The following is a 24,265-nucleotide window of genomic DNA, read 5'->3' as shown; positions in this document are numbered from 1 at the left end:
CAGTGGGCATGGTGGATGTGGGGGTTGTGATCTGTGAGTAGAGGGGACAGAGATGCCGACGAGGGGGATGAAGGAGCTGTTGAGAACTTTAAATTTTGGAATCTCAGGCAAATTCTGCCTAATGCCTCCGCATGTGTGCTAAGCTCTGCCTCAAGAACTGTCCTATATAGTTTGGCTAGTGTGTGGCCAATCATGATAGTCGTGTAGTTCCCTGAATCTAGGGTGTCGCCAGATTTGTGGATATGCACAATGGTGTGCATAGTCCACTCCTTTGGTAGTCCCTCAACCAATGCGCAGTTGAAGAGACATGCTACCCGAGGGAAGAGAGTGTCTGCCACATAGATCAGGTGCTCGCTCTGTAGGCCGGTATGATCTACTGAGCGGCCATGCTGTAGGTGCCGAATGGCCCTCTCAACCATAGTAGATGTAAAGAAAGTCGAGGTGGTAGGTCGATGGTCGGATGGCTCTGCCATTAGTGGCTGCCCAGGTATCTAGTATAGGCACTCGGGATAGTCATGCCAGGTCTGAGATTCCTCCAGTGGGGTAGTAGGACATGGCTCTCTGAGAATCCTCCATGTTGTGTAGCAGTCTGTACTCATGAGAAGATGGTATAGCTCAAGCTCCTCCACCTCCTTGAGGGCCCTCCGTTTATGGCGTGTGATGACCTTCATCTGTCTCCTGACCTCGCTCTCGGCGATGTCCTCTAAGGCTCGTAGAGCTTGTAGGTGTCTCTATAAGTCTTTGCACTCCTTGTCATACCATCTGTTTTGGGGCATCGTCCCAAAGGGTGGGGGTCGGCCACTGTGAGTAGTGTGTGGGAAGCAATTGAGGGCTTAAGTGTGAAGAATTGCAGAGAGTTGGCCAGTGAGTGTAGAGAGTGGTGTATCTGGGTCGAGAGCATAGACCCCTCATATACATGTGATAAACAGACTTTGGCAAGCTCGTGTGTGAAATGTATGGTAGTGTGTGGCGTGGGTGTGGGTGGTGTGTGTGAGATGGGTGAACCAGTGAAAGAGAGAGCAAGGTATGTGTGGTTAGCCCCGATAGGTGGTGGTGGGATGGTGAAGGATGTGAGCAGGTGGGCTGCCTCTCTGAGGCCAATGACGTAATCCACTGCACTACCCCCGCCAGATACCGATGGTGGTATGCAAGTCAAGCCTCTAGATGATGGTCATTGCGCCATCCCGTTATAGACAACGAGACAATGGTGTGATCCCAAACAGTGTATGTGCCTCCCATATGGTGTCGGTGTGGTGGTATCTCCGGAGGTCCTCTGTGCCTCTGTGTTCTCCACGGTGGAGAGTAGCTCTGGGTCATCAAAGTCGTAGATGTCACACTGTTTACTTTGTGTCCTGGCGTTGAAGTCCCCCATAAGGAAGAACTTCCCTAGTCTGGAGTACTCCATGATCCCCTCCCTGAGACACGTTTATGGTGAGTGTGTATCATCCTCCTCCCCTCCTACATGTGTATGGGTCTCCTCTACCCCTGCTCCTCTTGCATGTGCAAATCTAGAGCCGCTAGGTGCGAAGTAGCAAATGGCAATGTATAGAGTGTGCTCCTCTGATAGCTCAATCCATATCCACATGTAGCGTGCCTCTAGGTCGCGGGCTACTATCTGTATCCTGCTGTGAAGTGAGCGGCGATAGAGGACTGCTACTCCGCCAGATCCTCTAGAAGTGTTGTGCCGTGTGCACTTCCTGTGGAGAGACTCCCATTGGTAATCCTATACTCGAGGTAGGCCTCTCAAGGGACTCGCATGTGTCTCTCTGAGTAGAACAATGTCTCGGTCATGCATCACCTCCTCTAGTCTCCCTGGATGTGTCCATAGAGAGCCATTGCCATCTCTCTCTCTCTCTCTCTCTCTCTCTCTCTCTCTCTCTCTCTCTCTCTCTCTCTCTCTCTCTCTCTCTCTCTCTCTCTCTCTCTCTCTCTCTCTCTCTCTCTCTCTCTCTCTCTCACACACACACACACACACACACACAATACCCTCAGAGAGTGGGAGAGAGATCTATTAACGTCCTTTAGGAGGCGGAACTCGATCTATAGGACAAAACAGATACGTCCATCCTCTATGGGGTCTAGTTCATCAGGTAAGGGGAATAAAACCAAAATTCACAGTAGCTCAGAGCTCCATGTTCATGAGCTTACTATTATACAGTGCTTCTAGGCTTTTATGACTCATAAAATCCTTAGTTTTACATAAGGGATGATAATCCAGGAATTTATATCAAAATATATAAGGAGAGATAATCTCTACTTTGGGGGTGTGGGATGCTTGAATTCTCTAATGAGAATGAGAGAGAGAGAGAGAGAGAGAGAGAGAGAGAGAGAGAGAGAGAGAGAGAGAGAGAGAGAGAGAGAGAGAAATGAAATGAAATGTTATATTAAACGTCTTCAAAAGGCCAAAATGACCTATGAGACCAAACTGATACAATCCTTGTGAATCTAATCCAATGTCTAGTTACAAAAATAAAATAAATAAAATGAAGTAGACTGAAAGACTAAACTAAAAGACTAAGATCGTCAAACTAAAATCACCATAATCATCATCCATGCCCGAGGATGCCCCACATCGGGCGTTGTCCGAGAAAGTATTGCATCAGTCGCTGAAGAGCTTCGTCAATGTCCGCCTCTGTAAATAGTCGTACTCGGCGTCTCCCATGTCGAGCTAGAATAGTTCTGATTCTCTAACAGAGCCTCCGTCGACGTCATTGTCGCCCTCGTAGACGTGGGCGTCTAGCTCTCCCGAGCTCAGTGGCTCTATCCACTAATATACCTCTGGTAGAAGTGGGCTCTGAAGTCTGCTGTGAAGCATGCTCGTCAGGCTGTTGAGTCCTTGCTCTAAAGAAGTTAGTGATCTTCCTCTGTGAATGTCTCCCATTGCCTAGTCTCCTCAAGAGACTCTCCCTGTGTCTGCGCAACTCTCATCCTGATATCTCATGACTCTAGCCAACAAACCAAAGCCCTCTCTGAATAGAAAGTGAAAGCGACCTCGTATCTCATAGCATACCGGACAATGACAAATGTGATGTAACTCTGTCTCTAGCTCTATATGACCCAACTGGCATATCTTGGTTTCTGATGGTACTCTCCTAAATCTACCACTCTCAATCTCTAGCTGATGCGATGATGTGCGCATCTGACCAATAGCACATCGTATCCCATAGGATAAATAAATGTCCATATAGGCCAGTCTAAACACAAATCCATCTTCTGATAGTTGGAGTAGATGCTTTCTATAGAAAGCCGTATCCGTGCCCAACTCTTGTACCGGTTGTATCCATGTGCTTCTGGTATCTAGTTGAATCAAATCCTAACGTACAAGTCTAGTGATCTCTATCCGTGTGAGAGAAAGGGAAGGTGCATCAAGGAGTACTCGAATGGAGGCAATCTATCCATGTTGAAGGCACGTGACCGAAACCATGATGTCATCTGCCCATACCAACATGTTGTGTCCCCTTGTAGCGTTAGCTGTCGGGATGACTCAAGGGCTAGCCGAGCATATCTGTCTCTGGGGAGGTCCCATAAATTATGCATGAAGGATATTGATCTAGTAAGGGCCTCAACTACGAGAAGGGGGGGGGGGGGGGGGGGGGGGATCTAGCTCAGCTCGAATAATCTCATGTGGCACTGAGGCCTCAGCCCGAATCATCCGAGAGATCATAGAGACTAGACACCTCTCCATACATGTCCATCCATCAGTGCTACCAGATCTGCCTTGGTGGTCCACTGAGGGCCCCAAAATCTGAACGCAATAGAGAGTAGCTAAGCCACTTGAGTGTCAAAAAGCCACACCTTTGTTTGAGGTTCCTGAAACTGAACCTGCGAACACATCTTCTCCGATCCTCCGAAGGCTGCATAAGCTCTCGTCAATCTAGTCTCTGCTGCTCTTCTCAATGAATACGTCGGTCCATTAAAGACTACCCGAAGATAGGTGTATGCATCTGTATACTCCACCATCTCTTGGCCATATGTAAAAGTGGGTGCTGACCTCCTGACACATTGTGGTGTGGTGTTAAACACCATAACCTTGGTTTTCCCCAGGTTAACAGACAATCTACTATCATGGGCAAATGTGCACAAAGCATCTAAATGACACTACATCCCCTCCGGGGAGTCGGAAATAAACACAATATCATCAGCATATAGCAATAGTGGGATCCATGTCCCTGCCAACTGTGCTCCTCTATCACCATCCCTCTCAATGTAGACAGCAACCTCATCCCCATACGTGCCAAATAGTGTGGGAGATAGCGGGAAACCCTCTTTGACCCCAATAGTGGAGTGAACCAAATCAAAAATCCCCTCTGGAGTGCATACAAACCCCACTACTGACTTGTATAGAGCCATGATCTCCCAAATCAACTCTTTCGGTACCCTCATCTCCTGTAGTCTGCACATCAATCTAGCTCTGGGCATTGTATCGAAGGCTTTGCGGAAGTCCACAAAGCAACAATAGAGCCATCTCCCACGTGATCTTCCCTCCTCAATAATGGTTCTGAGTGTCAGAATATGATCAAGAGTAGAGAAACCTCTCTTGAAACACATTTGTCCAACTACTCGTATACCCTCTCTCTCCGCCCATCTACTCAACTATTGCTCAAGGATGGATGCGTACAAACGTGCCAATGTGTGTCCAATCATGATAGTGTGGTAGTTCCCAAGCTCCATAGGGTCCCCTGACTTGAAGATCAGTATGATTGTGGACAAACTCCAAGTATCAAGTAGGCCCTCGCACATGGCACGGTTCAACATCACTACTAGAAGCTCTGCAAGCAAATCTCTAGCATGTATAAAATGCTCTGCTACCAGGCAATCGTGTCATATGCTCTCCTAGTCTTCATCCTGTGAATCGCTTTCTTTACCTTCTCGGTGGTAAAGAAAGCACTTGTGTGTGGGCATGGCTCTGGCGGATCTCGAAGAGGTGGCTGCCCCGAGACTGTGTAGAGAGAGCTGATGCATACTGTCCCCATACCTCCGTAGAAGTGATGACCGGTGGGGGGGAATGCTCATGGAAGAGTCCCCATGCCTCGCCTGAATCCTGGCTCAAAAACAATTGACATAAAACCTGCTCTAGCCGAGCTAGAAACGCCCTCGTCTTCCATTGTACCAACCGCCGAGAAGCAATCCGTGACTGGTTGTGAGTAATGACTCCTAGAAGTACCACCCTCTGAAGTCAGGCTCTAGTCTCTTTGCACTCCTCCTCATACCAGCTATTTTGGGGTGTGCTCCCAGAATGTCGTCAATGCCCACGCTCAATGTGTGGGTATGCTTCTGCTGCTGCATCCTGTAGTGTCTCTGTCAGTATATGAGTGAGCTCCCCTAAAGGTCTCCCCGGATCCTCTGTGCATAAGCGTCTGTAAATACCATCTATGTAGACGGAATCAGTCTCTGGAGTAAAAGTGTATCGGGTATGCGTAGGTGTCTATGCCAGTCGAGTTGTGCTGAACATGAATGAGAGGCAAACGTGAGGAGAGCACCAATAGGCCTGGGCCCGACTGTAAAGTCCTGAATAGAGGGTATAAAATTGGGCTCAGCCAAAACATAAGCCACTGTGCTAGCCCCATGTCTATGAGGAAAACAAGTGAACCCACTCGATGCTGGAAATCTGTGGAAGCCATTCAAGATGGCCAATCCATGTGCAGTCCCCAAATTTGTCACATATCCCCTTTATCCATTGTGCTCTTCGTCATGCGAATGCCTAGCCAATCCCATATCACTGACATCCAATTCTCTCAACATTTTCTCTTAGGTATCATAGAAAGCTATCAGAGACTGTCCGGCCTGGCATTGAAGTGTCCCAAACGAATGACATCGTTGTCCCTAGAAAACTCCCAAATATTCTCATCCAATATCGTGTAGGGTGACTCCCCCTTGGGCGATGCATAATGAGATGTGCTGGGGGAGAAATAGCATATTGCAATGGAGAGTGGCCTCCTTGTCTCCGCTTTCACTCTGACCCTTATAACTCTGACCTGCTCATCCCTCCGAACAATACTCCTGAATAGGACTGCCACACCTCCTGATCCCCGTCCTCTAAGTGTTGACCTCACTTCCTGCCTACAGGTAGTCTCCCAATGGTATCCTGTCACTCTAGGTAATGTGCCACCAGGAGTCTGATGCATTTCCAAGTAGAAAATAATGTCTCCTTCCTTAAAGCTATCCTCAAACGCGCCTACATCTAGCTTCAGTGATCCATTACAATTCCATGCTGCCAATTTAAGGTTGGTCCCATATGTCTCGCACCGTCATGTGGTGCGTTTTTCCAACACCACTACTCTCTCCCCCTGTAGAAAGAAATTTTCCCTTTCTCCCTCGCCACCTTGATCTCTGGCATCAAATCTTGCATGTGTGCTACCTGTTTTAGAGTGAGGTCATCACCCAAAAAGAGAGAGAGAGAGAGAGAGAGAGAGAGAGAGAGAGAGAGAGAGAGAGATGAAATGAAATGTTATATTAACGTCTTCAATTTTCAGAAGTTGTTATATTAACATCTTCAACAGGCTATTGTGCTGCCGTGAGATAAGAGAAGCAGCACTTTCAAAGGGGAGCTTCAGGGCAAGGAAAACGAGAGAGAGAGAGAGAGAGAGAGAGAGAGAGAGAAATGAAATGAAATGATAAGTTATATTAATGTCTTCAGAAGGCCAAAATGACCTATGAGACCAGAGCGTTACAATGTATGACCTATCAGACCAGAGCGTTACAATGTGTGATACAAAGTCAAAGTAACAAAATGAAATGACAAAATGATAAAGTGATAAAATAAAAGTACTATGGGATCCTAAACCGGTAGGCGTGAACTAAGTAGCTAGCTGGGGGTAGCTAAGGGTGGGTTCAAACTAGGCGGCGGAAGAAAAAAGCAAAGGGGCGTTCTTCCTCCATGGCAAAATTTAATTGGTTGGAGTTGAGGCACTCTTCCGCCAGGCCCTCCATTTTTCTTCCGACCCCCCCCCTCGGAAGAGTTGATGGCCTCTCTCAGCCCCCTTCACTTTTTCACTTTTCCTCCTCCACACTGTTCACACTAGGCGGCGGCACATTTAGGAAACCTTGTTTCTTCCGCCGGTTCAGTCTGAACCCAGCCTAAATCACAAGTCACAAGAGATCCAGCATCGATCGCTGGCGGATCTCATCAATCTCCTCCATACACAGCAATCTGACCGGGCGTCGTGCATGTCGGGCCAAAGTGGTCGGAATCCTCTGATGTGGCCTCCGTCGATGCTGTGTAGTCCTCCGCAGTCGTGGACGTCTACATCTCCCTAGCTCAGTCGCTCGATCAATTAGTGTACCTTTGGAGTGAGCCGACAAGATCTGCTGTGGTAGTAGCTCCTCTGGGTGTCCAGCGCTGCTCTAACGAAATATGTGATGTGTCTCTGAGACTGGCTAGCCTCTCCTCTCATCAGGCTCTCTCTGTGTCTGTGCAACTCGAGTAGAAACAAACCCAGGCATCTCTGATCCTCATGACTCTGGAGAGTGGTCCAAAGGCCTCTCTGAACAAGGAGTGGAAGCAGCCTCGTATCTCGTAGTAGACGGGGCAGTGGCATGTGTAGTGTAACTCTGTCTCAGCCTCCATGTCACACAAGGAGCATGTCCTGGCCTCTGTTGGCACTCCGCTGCATCTCCCAGTCTCGATCCGTAGCTGGTGTGAAGATTCTGGCCAATAGCACACCGTATCCCATGAGACAAGTGGGTGTCCATGTATCTGGGCCTCATCACAAAACCGTCCATCGTAAGCTGGAGAAGATGCTCTATGTAGAAAGCCATCTGCGTGCTCAGCTCTTGTGCTGGCTGTACCCATGTCCTCCTGGTGTCTAGCTGAATCAGGTCCTGGCGGATGAGCCTGGTGGTCTCGAATTGTGTAAGAGAGGGTGCATCCAGTGAGTACTGGAAGGGGGGCAATCTATCTATACTAAATCCATGTGCATGGAACCATGACGTCATCTCCCAATACCAACATGCTGTGTCTCCTTGCCTGGCTAACTGTCGAGAGGACTCAAGTGCAAGGAGGGCGTATCTGTTTCTAGGAAGTTCCCACAATCGGTGTAGGAAGGAAACAGATCTGGCGAGCGCCTCAACTACTAGTGGGGGGGCAACTAGCTCTGCTCGGATAATGGCACGTGGTACTGAAGCCTTCACTCTAATGAGCCGCGAGATCATGGAGACCAGAGGCTTCTCCATGTCCCCCCATCCATCAGTACGACCTATTCTCCCGTGATGATCCAATGAAGGCCCCCATATCTCAGCTCCATAGAGCAATACAAAAGCCACCAAAGTGTCAAAGAGCCAGACCTTCGTCCGAGGCTCCTGAAACTGAACCTGTGAACACATCCTCTCCGAGAGAGAGAGAGAGAGAGAGAGAGAGAGAGAGAGAGAGAGAGAGAGAGAAATGAAATGAAATAAAATGTTATATTAACGTCTTCAAAAGGCCAAAGTGATCTATGAGACCAAAAAGTTACAATGTAGTGGATCTGATACAAAGTCAGAGTCAGAGTAACAAGATGACAAAAATGAACTGACAAATGCAACAATAAAATACTATGGAATCCTAAACTACTAGGTGTGAACTAAGCAGCTAGCTGGGATAGCTAGATCACAAGAGATCGAGCATCGGTTGCTGGCGGATCTCATCAATCTCCTCCATGGTGCATCGTGCATTTCGAGCCAAAGTGATCCGAATCCTCTGATGCAGCCTCCGCCGATGCTGTGTAGTCCTCCGCAGTCGTGGACGTCTAGATCTCCCTAGCTCAGTCCCTCGGTCGATCAGTGTGCCTCTGGTGTAAGACGACGAGCTCTGCTGTGGCAGTAGCTTCTCCGGGTGTCAAGTGGCAACTCTAAACAAAACTGTGATCTGTCTCTGAGACTGGCTAGCCTCTCCTCTCATCAGGCTCTCTCTGTGTCTGCGTAGCTCGAGCAAAAACAAACCCAAGCATCTCTGATTCTCGTACTGCATGACTCTCGAGAATGGTCCAAAGCCCTCTCTGAACAAGCAATGGAAGCGGCCTCGTATCTCGTAGTAGCCGGGCCGTGGCATGTGTAGTGCAACTCTGTCTCAAGCTCGATGTCACACAAGGGGCATGTCCTGGCCTCTGCTGGTACTCCGTTGTATCTCCCAGTCTCGATCCGCAGCTGGTGTGAAGATGTGCGTATCTAGCCGATAGCACATCGTATCCCATGAGACAAGAGTGGGTGTCCATGTATCTGGGCCTCGTCACAAAACCATCAATCGTAAGCTGGAGGAGATGCTCTCTGTAGAAAGCCATCTTCGTGCCCAGCTCCTGTGCTGGCTATATCCATGTCCTCCTGGTGTCTAGCTGAGTCAAGTCCTGGCAGATGAGCCCGGTGATCTCGGACTGTGTAAGAGTCAGAGAGGGTGCATCCAGTGAGTACTGGAAGGGAGGCAATCTATCTATGCTGAACCCATGCGCCTGAAACCATGATGTCATCTCCCCATACCAGCATGTTGTATCTCCCTGCATGGCTAACTGTCGAGAGGACTCAAGTGCAAGGCGGGCATATCTGTCTCTGGGAAGTTCCCACATGCGGTGTATGAAGGAGACAAATCTAGTGAGCGCCTAAACCACTAGTGGGGGGGCAGCTAGCTCTGCTCGAACAATAGCACGTGGTACTGAGGCCTTGGCTCTAATGAGCCGCGAGATCATAGAGACCAGAGGCTTCTCCATGTCCCCCCATCCATCATTGCGGCTTGTCCTCCCGTGATGATCCAATGAAGGTCCCCAAATCTCAGCTCCATAAAGCAATGCAGAAGCCACCAGAGTGTCAAAGAGCCAAAGCTTCGCCCGAGGCTCTTGAAACCGAACCTGTGAACACATCCTTTCCAATCTACCCAATGCTACATGGTCTCTGCTGCCCTCCTCAATGAAAATGCTGGCCAACTAAAAACCACTCCGAGGTAAGTGTACGCATCTGTATACTCCACAGTCTCCTGGCCGTATGTGAATGCTGGCGCTGACCTCCTGATCCATTGTGGGGTGGTATTAAATACCATGACCTTGGTTTTACCAAGGTTGACAGACAAACCACTTTCCTGAGCAAACCTATTCAAAGCATCCAAGTGACGTTGCATCCCCTCCGGACAGTCGGAGATGAACACAATATCATCAGCATATAACAATAATGGAATCCATGTCCCTGCCAGCTGTGCACCTCTATCACCATCTCTCTCAATGTAGTCAGAAACCTCATCCACATACGTACCAAATAGAGTAGGAGAGAGCGGGCAGCCCTGCTTCACCCCAATAGTGGAGTGAATCGGTGTGGATAGACCCTCTGAGGTGTGTACCTGCCCCACTACTGACCTGTATAATGCCATGACCCCCCAAATGAGCTTTGTGGGTACTCCCACCTGATGTAATCTGTGCATCAATCTAGCTCTAGGCACTGTGTCAAATGCTTTGTGGAAATGCACAAAGCTACAATAGATCCGTCTCCCACGCGATCTACCCTCCTCAATCATGGCTCTGAGTGTCAAGATATGGTCAAGAGTAGAGAAACCCCTCCTGAACCCTGCCTGCCCGGCTGCACGTATCCCCTCCCTCTCTGCCCATCTACTCAGCTGCTGCTCAAGAATAGATGCGTACAACCGTGCCAATGTGTGTCCAATCATGATAGTGCGATAATTCCCAGGCTCCATAGGGTCTCCCGACTTGAAGATAGGTACAACAGTAGATAGGCTCCAAGTATCAGACAAGCGCTCACGCATGGCACGGTTAAACATCACTGCTAGAAGCTCTGCTAGTAGATCTGTGGCATGTGTGAAATGCTCAGCCACTAAACCATCATGATCGTATGCTCTCCCTGTCCTCATCCTGTCAATGGCCTTCCTCACCATCTCCGCAGTGAAAAAAGCACGGGTGTGGGCATGGATCGGGAGGGTTGGGAAGGGGGGCTGCTTAGGAATTGTGTCCAGAGATGATGCGTATTGGCCCCAGTCCTCTGCAGAAGTGATGGTGGGGGGGGGGGGGGGGGGGGGGGGGGGGGGGGGGGGGCTCCTGAAAGAGCCACCATGCCTCACGTGAGTCCTAACTCAAGAATAGCTGATATAGATCTTGCTCTAGCCGAGCCAAAAATGCCCTCTTCTTCCGCCGCACTAGGCGTCCGAAGTCAATCTGTGACTGTCTGTGAGTGATGTCCCCCAAAAGCACCTCCCTCTGAAGTCTAGCTCTAGTGTCCCGGCATTCCTCATCATACCAACTGTTCTAGGGCATGCTCCCAGAACGGCGTCTCTGCTCAGGCTGGGTATGTGCGTAAGCCCCTGCTGCTGCATCATGTAGTGTCAATCGGACATCGATGAGGTCCCGATTGGACCTAGATGTGATTGCTAGCTACATTGCCGATAAATCATGGTCTAAGATCCGAATGAATGTTGAATGTCATGTGATGTCCTGTGATGTGACTGTCGATTTTGTACATGTGCTAGATGTGTGTTTCTAGTACGTAGGTACTAACAGTCAGTGTCTGCTAAGACGGTTTATGGCTTTTGTCGGTTTTGCAGGCGTAATCGCGGTCGATTACAATGCTTTCAAGAGGGGGGTATGTCACAAAGTGATGACGTGGCGGACAACAGAAACCCTAATTTCTGCCTTAACCCAAAAATTCCTGCAAACCCTAATTTCTACCAGAAACCCTAATTTCCAAAAATCGCGGAGGCGGAATTTTTTTTATTATTATTTTTATAAAAAAAAAATTGGGAAATTTTGAGCGACGCGAATCTCATCTTTTCGCTTTGATTTGGGAGAAAGAAAGAGAAAAAAGAGAACTTGCTTTTTACTGACTCTCATTGAGAGAGAGAGAGAGAGAGAGAGAGAATCTGCTTTTGCTTTCAAGCTTTTGGGACTCTGCTTTTGGGCATCCCTTGTAACCTTTAAATTAGTGGTGAGGGCCTCACTTCTCAGAGCATCTGGACGCAGAGTCTGAGAGTGAAACCCTAACCGCTCTCTTGTACTTTGATGATTGATTAATACAAAAAGAAATACCGAAAAGGGCGCCAGTCTTTGGGGCCAATATCTCTAGGCACGGAACTCCGCCGGGCCAGTGCAAATCTATTGTGATCTGTGAATTGTTTTGAAGTGGTTATTTGGTGCTATCGCGGTTGATTCTTGACATGGAGTGTCCAAGTCTGGTACAGTCTCTGCTGCTCTTCTGAGTGAGAATGCAGGTCCGCTAAAAACCACTCCAAGGTAAGTGTAAGCGTCTGTGTACTCCACCGTCTCCTGGCCGTATGTAAATGTAGGTGCTGACCTCCTGATCCACTGTGGAGTGGTATTAAACACCATAACCTTGGTTTTACCCAGGTTGACAGACAAACCACTTTCGCGGGCAAACGTATGCAAAGCATCCAATTGACGTTGCATTCCATCTGGGGATTCGGAGATCAACACTATGTCATCAGCATATAACAAAAGTGGAATCCATGTCCCTGCCAACTGAGCACCTTTATCCCCATCCTCAGCCACATACATACCGAAAAGAGTAGGAGAGAGCGGGCAGCCATGCTTCACCCCAATAGTGGAGTGAACCAGTGTAGAAAGTCCCTCCGGGGTGCGTACATGCCCTACTACTGATCTGTACAATGCCATGACCCCCAAAATGAGTTCTGTGGGTACTCCCATTTCCTGTAGTCTGCGCATCAGTCTAGCTCTGGGGACCATGTCGAAAGCTTTGCGGAAGTCCACAAAGCTACAATAGATCCGTCTCCCATGAGATCTGCCTTCTTCGATGATGGCCCTGAGTGTTAGGATATGGTCAAGGGTAGAGAAGCCTCTCCTGGATACTGCCTGCCCAGTTGCACGTATCCCTTCCCTCTCTGCCCATCTACTCAGCTGTTGCTCCAGAATGGAAGCATACAACCGTGCCAGTGTGCCCAATCATAATAGTGCGATAATTCCCAGGCTCCATGGGGTCTCCTGATTTGAAGATAGGTAAGATCATAGATAGGCTCCAAGAGTCTGGTAGGCCCTCACACATGGCCCGGTTAAACATAACTGCTAGAAGCTCTCCTAGTAGGTCTTTGGCATGCATGAAATGCTGAGCGACTAGGCCATCATGATCATATGATCACCGACTCTTCATCCTGTCAATAGCTTTCTTCACCATCTCAGCGGTGAAAAAGACACATGCATGTGGGCATGGATCGGGGGGGTTGGGGAGGGCCGGTTGTCCATGTACTGTGTACAAAGATGATGCGTACTGCCCCCAGGTCTCTGTGGAGGAAATAGCAGGGGGGGGGGGGGGGGGGGGGGGGGGGGGGGGGGGGGGGGGGCTGCTCATGAAAGAGCCGCCACGCCTCACGCGAGTCCTGACTCAAGAATAGCTGATATAGGTCCTGCTCGAGTCGAGCCAAAAAAGCCCTCTTCTTCCGCCGCACCAGGCGTCGGAAGTCAATCTGTGACTGTCTGTGAGTGACGTCCCCCAACAGCACCTCCCTCTGAAGTCTGGCTCTAGTCTGGCGGCACTCCTCATCGTACCAACTGTTCTGAGGCATGCTCCCTGATCGGCGGCTCTGCTCAGGCTCGGTGTGTGGGTATGCTTCTGCTGCTGCCTCATGTAATGTCCGTGTCATATAGTAGTTAGCTCTTCCAGAGGTCGCCCCGGGTCCTCAGTGCATAAGCGTCTGTAGATTCCGTCCATGTATACAGAATCCGTCTCCCGTGTGAATGTGTAGCAAGTAGGGGCTGCTACTCGTGGCCTGTGTGCTACACTGAACTGGAGGGAGATGGTCATCGACACCAGAGCATGATACACTGCCACCCCGATCGGTGTGGGCTCAACTGTGAGATCCTGGATACTACAGATGAGATTCGGCTGTGCCATGACATAGTCCACTGTGCTGGCTCCATGTCTGTGTGGGAAGCATGTAAAACCTCCCGAAGTAGGAAATCTTTGTAGGACGTTCAAGATGGCCAATCCATGTGCAGTGCCCATGTCTATCAGGTGTCGCCCATACTCAGTACATTCCACATCGTGTGATAGTCTGGAAAGGCCCGTCTCTGCAACATCTAGTTCTCTTAGCATCTCCTCTGAAGTATCATAAAACATTGCCTGGTGATGGGCAATCCTAGCATTGAAGTCCCCTAGGATGATAATGTCACCATCCCTAGAGAACTCCCATATGTCATCATTCAAAATAGAGAAAGGGGACTATCCTCTGGGTGATGCATAAACTGATGTACTCGGGGGAAAGTAGCAAATAGCTAGATAGAGGTATCTGCCTGTCTCTGCTTTCAGTCTCACCCACACGTACCTAGCCTGCTCGTCCCTGCGGGCTATATGTATCAGTGGCTGCAGATCCTCTCTAAATAACACTGCCACTCCCCCCGAGCCCCGCCCTCTGTGCTCTGAGCGTGTCTCCTGTCTATAGGCCATCTCCCACCTGTATCCACTGATGTGAGGCATGGATTGCCCTGGGGCCTGGTGTGTCTCAGAGTAAAAGATGATGTCTCTTCCAGTAAAGCTATCCTCAAAGGCACCCACATCAAGACACATAGATCCATTGCAGTTCCAGGCAGCTACTTTGAGTGTGGTCCCATAAGTCTCGCACCGTCATGTGGAGCGTCGTTCTAGTATTACCACTTTTCCGTCCCGGTAAAAAGCGATCTTGCCTTTGTCCCTTGCCGCTCTAATCTCCGGCATTACTTCCTGCATATGAGCGATCTGCGAGAGGGTAAGATCATCCCCGAGAGGGTTATATTAAAGTCTTCAAAAGGGCATACTGACCCATGAGGCCCGAAAGTTGCAAAGTGGTGGGGGCGGGCCAAAAAAAAAAACCTCCTACGCGTAGAAGAAGGGGGGGGCATCCTACGCGTTTAACGAAAAGAATTTTACCTCCTACGCGTAGGAAACCTTGGGGGACATGCTACGCGTAGGGAAACTTGGGGGACATGATACGCGTAGAGGAAGGGGTGGGGGGCGGGTTGCCAAGGCAGTGGGGGGGGGGAAGGCGGTAGCGCAAGAGCAAGGCGCGAGCAAACGGGGGGCGGGCGTGTGCGGGTTTGCTAAGGTGCAGCAGCGCGCAGGAGGTGCAGGGGGCAGCAGCGCAGGGGAAGCGCGGGAGCACCAGGGGAGCGCGGGAGCAGCGGGGCGGCAGGGGGGAGCACGGGTGCGACAGGGGGGCGCGCAGGAGCAGCAGGCAGGAGCAGCAGGGCAGCAGGGGGGAGCGCGCGCGCACGAGAGAGAGAGAGAGAGAGAGAGAGAGAGAGAGAGAGAGAGAGAGAGATTTTATTAGCGTCTATTGGAGGCCGAACTGGGTCTAGGAGAAAAATCAATGTACATATGGGATGTATACTCTGTCATCCCAAAAGAGGAAAAGCTGAAATGGCCAAAGCTAACTGATGAATAGGTAATTTGGGGTGTACATTAAGTGGTGACCATGTGGTGTGATGTATGGAGGGAGGATGGAGAATACCTTCAACCTCTTCAGCAGGGTAAGCAATAGCAAGAGAGTCGGTAATAGCAGCCCCAAAAGGGACAGCTCACGCTCCTGCTCCATAATCATTTCAGTAATTCCATCACCTTCGCCATCTTCCTCCACCATATAATCTGCTTGCAGAAAGGTTGAATCTAATCTCATAGCTAGAACCTGGCCTAAGGAAGTTTAACTAAGAAATAAGCATTCCACTTAGCAGTACAAGGTAGAAAAAACTCAACCATAGTCAATTGTGGAAGATTGCAAAACACCAGCACCATACTCCAGAAGAATATACAATACCGACATCGCACCCTCTCCAAATAAAACTGCAGCCACTCCCTGCTCGGACCAAAATAAGATTCTAGGTTAGACTAGCTCTGAATTAAAACAAAACAAGAAACGTTCCTGCCAGTTACACCAGACTTCAAGTATATACATCAATAGCCGTAACATACCGGATGACAGGATATCGATGCCATGATCCGCATTGACACAGTCAACTGAATCAATGCTGTGTCAGGAAGCACAGTACCAGCAGCACCCAATGTGACACCTCTACCAAGAAGAGTACTAACTGAAGGAAGTTCTGTGCTTACAGCTGATTCACCAAACGTACTTTCCATTTCTACAGGATCAGAAGCAGGAAGGCCCCCAACTGCCACTGAAGTGACACTACCCACAACCAATGCTGCAACATATCGTAAAAGCCCAATTGGCCCCTTTTTATGAAAAATAACTGCAGCATCAACCCAATCAAGAAGACGGGCACAAAGTGCATCTTTGCTGTTGGATCCTAAACCTTGACTCCCAACAGCCATGTCAATGGTTGTTGGAGAGCAATACTGCAAAGCTTTTTGTAGAGACAAGGCATGAGGGACCCATGCTGCAAGGCTGCTGGCAACAGGATCTAGAAGTATGACCTGCATAACCTCTGCTGCAGAGTGTATAAATGCCCGATTTAAAGCTCGTACTTCTGCATCAAAAACTTCCGAGTATCACCCGAAATGGCAAAAAGGAAGAAGGCTCCTAAAGCCAATAAAGGAAGAAAAAGAGGTTAAATGAAATAAGGGGGACCTCTTATATTAGTCGTCAGAGAGTGAGACTCCAATTGCAATGCTTCCACCAGCAGCACAAAGACCTTTTGCAAAACAAGGCACTAATTGATGTCAAAAGGCATCAAAGGAATATCAAAAAGTTTTAAGAGAGAAGAAATTCACCTCAGGGAAATAAGCGATGCAAGAGAGAGCCTGTTTCCCGGCATCTGATCTGCATACACTCAAACACAGTTTCAACACTTGATGACAAAGACCCATATTAAATGATCCCGGAGAAAACTGAAGTCTGGGATCACCACACCTTGAGAAAACTGAAAGCTCCCACAGTAGCCACAAAAAACTTTCAGAGTGTCTTGTGGTTCCAAGCAAACGATCCAAGACAGAAATCTGTGTGGTATTGAATGGTTAGAATTATTAAGGCAATATAGTCAACCAAGGGCATATACATTGGCATGGTGTAATACAGAGAAAACATTGTGCCACTCTCTGATTGGAGATCCTATGCAAATACTCAAGACTCTCTCTCCATTTTTTACAGTGTAAGAGTACTCATATAACAGAGTTACTTGTGTCAGTAGGTTGACTACTCTAATTTCATTTTTAGGACTGGGTCCGACCGACTATTTGCCTCTATTTCACGATAATGTCTTTGCGTGCAGTAATACAATGGATTTTCTCATGTGAAGATAAAATTTCACATAAGTGGGCATGCTCACCACAGAGAGATTGGTGTAGAGCATGTTTCCGACATCTTGGGGTTGGCAGATGAATCCAGAAGACATCAATGACTTTGCATGTCTGTAGTCAATAAAATCTCTTTCTTCATTATTTCTAGCTCCCATCAGTGCAGAGATGAGAGCTGCTGCTTCCTCCTGTTCAGAGGCTAGAAAAAGTAGGCCTGAGAACAATTTGGTTACATCAACACAGGAATAGAAAAAGAGTATATCGCGTCAAAAAGACAAAGTTGCTAAAAGAGAACAAACCTGACCGTGAATTTATCAGCGCCAAGATAAGAGTCTCGAGAGAACCAATAAGCTCCAGAAAACAGGCACTCACTTTAGTAGTGGATGCCCTCATCCACGGAGCAGACAGCAATGCTGCAAGGGCAGGAACAAATCTTCTTTCCTGTGCTCAGGTAAAAGGAATTTAACATGCAAATCAGAAGCAAGCATGTACATAACTCTCCTCTCAAAAAACACATGCCTGCAGAATCAGTAGAATTTGTTTGTTGATATCTTTGGATGTCAACGAGAATTTGGAAGCAGAAATCCAACTGAAAATTGTATTTGGGGGCAAAGAGAAAGCATTGTCATCTCCATCCACCATTAGCCTGTGTGCTGTTTGAGCAGGAGAGCAATCTTGTAGAAAATCCTGGGGACTGAGTGATTTCTATAATCACACAACAGATCAGATCAGAAACGAGCGAGAAGAAAAGGAGAAGAAGGTATTTTGCGTTTAAAGCAGGATAATGAAGGATACCGCAAGTCCTTTCAGATAAGAGCTGAGTTTCTTAAAACTGTGTTCTGAGGCTACCGGCCATTCGCAACTGGAAGCATTTTCCAGCAAAGCTTCCACTTCGCACTGACGTGGAACATAAGAGAGTTCAGATGATATGTTGAAAAAACAATCTTTGAAAAACCTTCTATAAATCCAAAAAAAAGTTGAATACTGTCTGAGAACAGGTTGACAAGAAAAATGTCTTATAAGCATTCAAAGATAACATGTGCACAAACCGAGAATGATTTGCTACAAAATTAAGAAAGAAAAATCTTTCAAAAAAAAATTCACAATCCAGAAACAAATCGAATACTTGAGAACATGTTGACAACTAAATTTTGTTATAGCAAAACAAAGTTGACATGATGCGGTTATGTAGTGGACATTTGCGTGTAACAGAAGATATATTAGATTAAATGGAAAACTTCAGCTGTGTTCATTTCAAAGCCATGAACTTGTTCACCTCAAACTCAGAAGCAAGCTGATAGGCATGAAGGTGGTGGAGGATTTGGCATGCTAATTGAGATACGTTCTGCCGCTTTGTTTGCAACAAGGTTCTTAATACGGAACAGTAGCCAAAGCTCGAAGTATGCTTTGAATCAACAGGTAAAACATTAGCAGGCCACCAGCCTAGAATAGCTTCACAGGCAAAAGCATGTTGACAAGCACACTTCAGCGCGCTTAAGATTAGCAATGCAATTGCTGAGGACTCTGCAGATACATACTGCAAGACACTCATAAGAAGGTCTAAACCCCCTGCGATCACAAACTGAAAACACAAATGGGCATCTGTGCAGATAAGCTGTATTGAGGCAAGGCCCACAATCAACAACTCCTCCTGCTCAGCACCAAGACCACAAAACTAGACATGAGAAGAGAAAATCAACCTTTTATAGGCACTTTTCCTTTGTCAGAACATGAGCATACCATAGACACAAAAGATTCTCTATGGGCGGACAGCTGGAAACTTCTCTGTATCCATTCAAAAATACCCTCCAACAATTCTGGAACCTCAACTAGAGCTGGGGGGGATCTGGTCATCATGACATTGTTTTGCCATTGAGTAAAAATCACTTGAATCTGGTCTCTGGCTTGCAATATGCTATTTTTAACATTTCCCTGACTCTGGTATGGACTTTTTGGTAAAGTTGGCAACTGGGCCAGCATGTTATCAATGCCATGCTCTGACAGTACGACGGAGGCTGCTGAAAGGACCGTCTCAAACACTTTCCGTATTGCAACGCAACTTGAGTCAAATCTCGTGATCTGGAGAGCCAAACTTAGAAGCTGGTGGATGGCCTCTGCCTGTTCTCTGTCTTTAAAATTGAGGTGTAAGTTCCTCAAAGGATGGACTGCTTTACTTTGAAGCCCCACATCATCCTGCAATGCTTCTGGAAGATCCTCAGGCTGAAAGACTGCTTCAGGGGGTATGATAGCATCTGAAAGAGTGTTATCAATTTCGTGATCAAAATTGAATTGCCCCAATTCCTTTACTGAGTTTCCATAGACAACCAATGAAAGTGCACGGTAGCTGCCCCTTATAACCAGATGATCAGTAACCGCTGCCTGCGCCATTTTACAAATATTTCATGGTTAAACTGTCAACATTTGCAACCATTCTAGCTTATTAAAACATAACCAACTCGAACCAATACTTAAAACAAGACCCCCTTTAAAATTGTTACCTGGACTTCAAGTATGCTGGATGCTGAGGGCGAATACAAAAACGCTGGACAAAGTCTTTTAAAACGAGCTTCTCCCCCAATTCTTACAAAAATTTCAAGGGCAAAAGACTGTGGAAAACTGGCCCTGCAAAAATTCCAAACTGGGACTCAACAAAAATCAAAAAATGATATACCTAGATGAATCCAGGATAAGCCCAGATTTACCCTTAAAGGAAAGTGTAAGGTATAGACTCATGGTAGTCACCCACAAGACAAAATAACCATCAGCTCCATCATGCATAGTATTGACTAAATACTACCGACATCCCCACTAACGTCGTTAGTAACTTAGTGCCCAATAGTGGGTGTAGAACTAGGTACCAATATATGCTCCCACACACCCACACCCCACATACACACACACAAGCATACCTCAATGCAAAGATCTGCATACTGATTTTCTCTCCTAACTCTAGAGATGCAGGGCAGACTCAGCCAGGATGAAGCCTAGAACTCAAAGAAGCATTAAATATGAAAAATGAGCACAAAAATGACCTGAAAAAGAGAACCTAGTGGGGTCAGAAAGGTTTTGAAGAAGTATTACTAGCTCTAGGCCGGCAATCAAAAAATGACCTGAACAAGAAAACCTAGTAGGGTCAGAAAGGTTACGAAGAAGTATTACTCTCTCTAAGCCGGAAAATCAATGAATTGTACCTTTTGATTTTCATTTAGTAGCGCACAGGCTTTCAAAATCATGAATTGTTACTTCAGCAAGTTTCTCTTTTTAGGCTTTATAACTTCAACATGACCATGGCGCAAGCTCACCTCTCATTGGAACCTCTTTGTAGGTTTCTTTTTCCTATTTTTCTTTGGGTGTTTGGCGGAGGCGGGGGCGGGGCGGGGGGGGGGGGCGGGGGGGGGGAATGGTTACTGCAAGCCAGTATTAGTTCCTCCTCACAATAGGAAGCCACAAAACAAACTTAATTGAATACAAGTTTCATAACCTGAAAGTGAAAGTGTTGCATTAATTCTTCCTCATAGTAGGAAGCCACAAAAGTTTTATACCCTGAAAGTGAAAGTGTTGGGCAAATAGATGCTGTATGAAGCTCCAAAAATTCGCATGCACAAATAACCACAGGCTCTGTGAATCGGACCTGCACAGAAAAGAAAAATAATATTCAATTAATATGACCCCTGTATTGATAAAACACTCCACCTGTTCTTTCTTTGATTCCCTACAAAAATGGACCTAAAAAGAATACTTATTGCACACAAAAAATGAAAACAATGTCAATTGCAATTACAATAGTCCATAGACTCACATTACAATTCTGTGGTTTAAAACGGTCTGAACTAACAAAACTGGTCTAAGCTGGTCTGGTCTCAATTTTACAAGAAGGTTCATCGACTATTGCCGGTGTTTCCACAGTTTCAAAATCTTGATGCCACCAACTTTTAAGATTGGAAAATGCTTACAGAGGGAGTGTTGGAGACCTAAAACTTTACCTTGAAGGTGAATGACAAGATTGAAAGGCCAACGGCTCCAAAGGACCCTAAACACTCCTTCAAGGGAGTGGAGAAGCTTGAGCAATACCCACACTCATAAGTCCGAGCCACAAATGCAAGGATCCGGGGCGGGGGCGGGCGGGGGGGGGGGGGGGGGGGGGGGGGGGGGGGGGGGTGTTCTTCCTAACAGTGTGTCTCTTTGACTTGCACTTGCAGAATCTCTCATGGACATTTTTTCCTAATCGCGGTGGTGGTTGTCACAAACTGATGACGTGGCATGACCCTGCCGGCTGATGACGTGGCATACTCTACGGACATCTGGCAGCAGACCGAACGCCGCAAAATATGCTGACGTGGGTGCCGTACGGACGCCCGCAAATTGCAGCGTACTTTGTGCTGACGTGGAATTGTAAGGATCTCAGCAGAATGCGTTGACTGCTTTTGGCAGCGCTAGCTTTTGGGGATGAAAGCTTTTGAGTTCAATGCTTTTGGGGCTCTGCTTTTAGCAACCCTTGTTATCTCTATAAGTGACCCAAGGGGGCTCACTTCTCAGAGCATCTAGATGCACAATCTGAGAACAAGCACCCGCGGGAAGTGTACTTCGCTCAAAGATTAATATAAAAGAAATACCGAAAGGGGCGCCAGTCTTTGGGGCCAATATCTCTTGGCACAGAACTACGCTGTGTCAACTCTCTCTCTTACATTGTGGATTGTTTTAAGTGAATCTCTGCTATGTCGCGTCAGAATCTTGATTTGGGGTGTCCAAGTTTGTTACAGTGGTTGTGCTCTAAAAAATAGACTTAGCCAGGATCTCCTCCAAATGTTGTGTCCAATATTGTGGGTCTCTCTTGGAAGGGCATATGATTTTGCAGCTTATGTTTTTCTCGAGACGGGTTCCTCCCTCCTACACAAGAGACTCCTTGACTTGGATTTGTTGCCAGTTTACCACCTTGCAACTTTCTCTCCATTTGGTTAGAGTGTTCCTCTTCAAGGGGGGACCCCATCTCGCCTTGTCTTGTGCTGCTACACAGAATTTCTTTATCCTTGTGGTCATCGTCACCCATGAGTATTCTGAAGCTCGTTTATGGTCTCTTCCTCTATAACTTTCCGACAACTTATTCCCGTAGTTGTTAGGTGCAGCAAAAGAGATTGATAATGATAGCTCAAGATGAGTACTCAGTACGTACATGAGGTTCCTTTTACTTAATGAGAGAGATGTGCAATAGACAAAGAGAGAGAAGAGAGAATGATGCTGTGAGTGAAGGTTCTTTAAGTGATAGAGAGAGAAAGAAGACTAACACCAAATGGGGTCCCAAAACCCCCTCCAAGGGCCTCCATATATATTGCTAGAGAGGTATTTGCTTTGCATCGCACAAATGCTAATACAATGGATCTAGATGTGAAGATGATGGGATCATGCGGTAGATGCTTGGATCTGTAAGGCTAAGGGCTGAAAATAGAAAAAGCCAATAGATCTGGGACTGGATCTACAAACTGACGAGGCTATGGCCTAATCTACTAATGCCAATGTCGAGAGTGCTGACGAGGATAACGATGAAGGGCTATAATCTGAAAACGCTGGCTGATCTGAAGAGCTGAGGCTGATTTAGTACAAAAATGCTCGAGTCGATCTGTTTGCAAGGCTGAAAACTGATGAGGCTATGACCTAATCTACTAATGCCGATGCCGAGAGTGCTGATGAGGATAAGAATGATGGGCTGTAATCTGAAGATGCTGGCTGATCTGAAGGCCTGAGGCTGATTTGGTACAGAAACGCTCGAGTGGATCTGTCTGCAAGGCTGAAAATTGAGGTACTGATGGGCTGATGGCTGAGATATGGAAGTGCTGGGACGGAACGACATGGTATGCGCCAAGGGGATGCCATGCCAATTGAAAGAACAAACTTGAACAGACGTTTAGCACTTCAAATTGAAGTTCAAAACAACTGAACTGAAAGAGAGAGAATCCACACGAGACACGGAGTGACGGAATTCCACTCCCATATGGCATTGGCCCCAACTGCGGCGCCCCTTTCAGTATTCCTTTATATTGCTTCAACAAGATACAACATTGTGGCTCTGCTATGCCGTAGAATGCCACAGAGAGAGCCCACGAGCCTTCTTTTAAGGCCTACGGGGCTTCTTTAAAGGCCCCAGGCCTCACCAAAAGCAGTTACATGGAAACCAATAAGTCTAAAAACAGTTGATCCAAAATCTGGTGCCCATAGGGCTGTAGCGCAAAGCACGAAAATCCAAACATGTTGTCAGCGGACAATCTAGGATGGTCCACACAACATGCCACATCATCAAAGATATGCAATTTAATTTTTTTTGACACACCAGAGGGCCCACAGGGGGAGGTGCTTATCCCTTCCAAATATTAGCCATGTTACATGGTAAGGCAAGGGCCACGTACCATCGGGCAAGAGCCACACATAGGCATCACCATGGCCACCTCATTGATGCACCACATGTTCGGAGCGACGGAGAGAACTCATAGCAACCAGCTAAAATATTACACACACACAAACTCAACGATATGCAATTTGAGTTTGTGTGTGTGTAATATTTTAGCCAAGACTGTAAATGAATTAAAATGATTTTTGTGCACACAAAACTAATTTATGAATTTATTGGTACCAATTAATAACTTAACAAACGAGTAAGTTTTCTGGTGCAATGTGCCAACTAGGAAATTTATAGGTATCCAAGTAGTATCATAATCCGGATTTAGTGCAGAACGCGTCAAGACAAACACATAAACAAGATGGTGTCCCCAGTTTGTACGGAAAGTCGCTTTAATATTTTTTTTACTCTGGCCGTGCAAGAAAGTGGCCAACCTGACAAAGTATAACTACGTCTCGATGCAACCAGGCAGACTGAGTCTACAGGGATGTGGAAGCAGTAAAGTCAAACATACTTCAAATTGCCCAAAAACCCACACTTCAAACACTCATTTTTAAGCTTGGGTTAGAACCCTTTAATTTGGGCCACTCAGAAATAAATCTTTAGCTCCTTCCCTAGAGATTGGCATTTCTATCCACGCTATGTCCTCTAAGCCATGCCATGTCGCCACTTTGTGACATACCCCCCTCTTGATAAAATTGTAATGGCCCTCATTTACGC

General features: G+C 47.1%; 1 protein-coding gene across 2 annotated transcripts in view; it reads right to left on the bottom strand.

Moving 5' to 3' along the window:
- Positions 1-24,265, bottom strand: part of EMB2016 (mRNA methyltransferase EMB2016) — a 186,514-nt gene that overhangs the window by 104,520 nt on the left and 57,729 nt on the right. For both annotated transcript variants that reach the window (XM_086515715.1, XM_086515716.1), the window contains exons 2-15: positions 20,700-20,788; positions 19,656-19,779; positions 18,898-19,536; positions 18,434-18,808; positions 17,953-18,054; positions 17,677-17,862; positions 17,457-17,598; positions 17,190-17,371; positions 16,775-16,860; positions 16,636-16,684; positions 16,493-16,556; positions 15,874-16,391; positions 15,658-15,757; positions 15,416-15,549 (exon numbers count right to left, since the gene is read on the bottom strand). In XM_086515715.1, the coding sequence (XP_086371841.1) occupies positions 15,416-15,549; positions 15,658-15,757; positions 15,874-16,391; positions 16,493-16,556; positions 16,636-16,684; positions 16,775-16,860; positions 17,190-17,371; positions 17,457-17,598; positions 17,677-17,862; positions 17,953-18,054; positions 18,434-18,808; positions 18,898-19,536; positions 19,656-19,779; positions 20,700-20,788 (2,790 nt within the window). The remainder of the gene's footprint in view (positions 1-15,415; positions 15,550-15,657; positions 15,758-15,873; positions 16,392-16,492; positions 16,557-16,635; positions 16,685-16,774; positions 16,861-17,189; positions 17,372-17,456; positions 17,599-17,676; positions 17,863-17,952; positions 18,055-18,433; positions 18,809-18,897; positions 19,537-19,655; positions 19,780-20,699; positions 20,789-24,265) is intronic.

This window comes from Adiantum capillus-veneris, chromosome 7, assembly GCF_014529385.1.
Source record: "Adiantum capillus-veneris isolate H3 chromosome 7, ASM1452938v2, whole genome shotgun sequence".
NCBI lineage: Eukaryota > Viridiplantae > Streptophyta > Polypodiopsida > Polypodiales > Pteridaceae > Adiantum > Adiantum capillus-veneris.
Note: the sequence above shows the minus strand (reverse complement) of the source record. Positions and strands in the feature narration are given on the sequence as shown.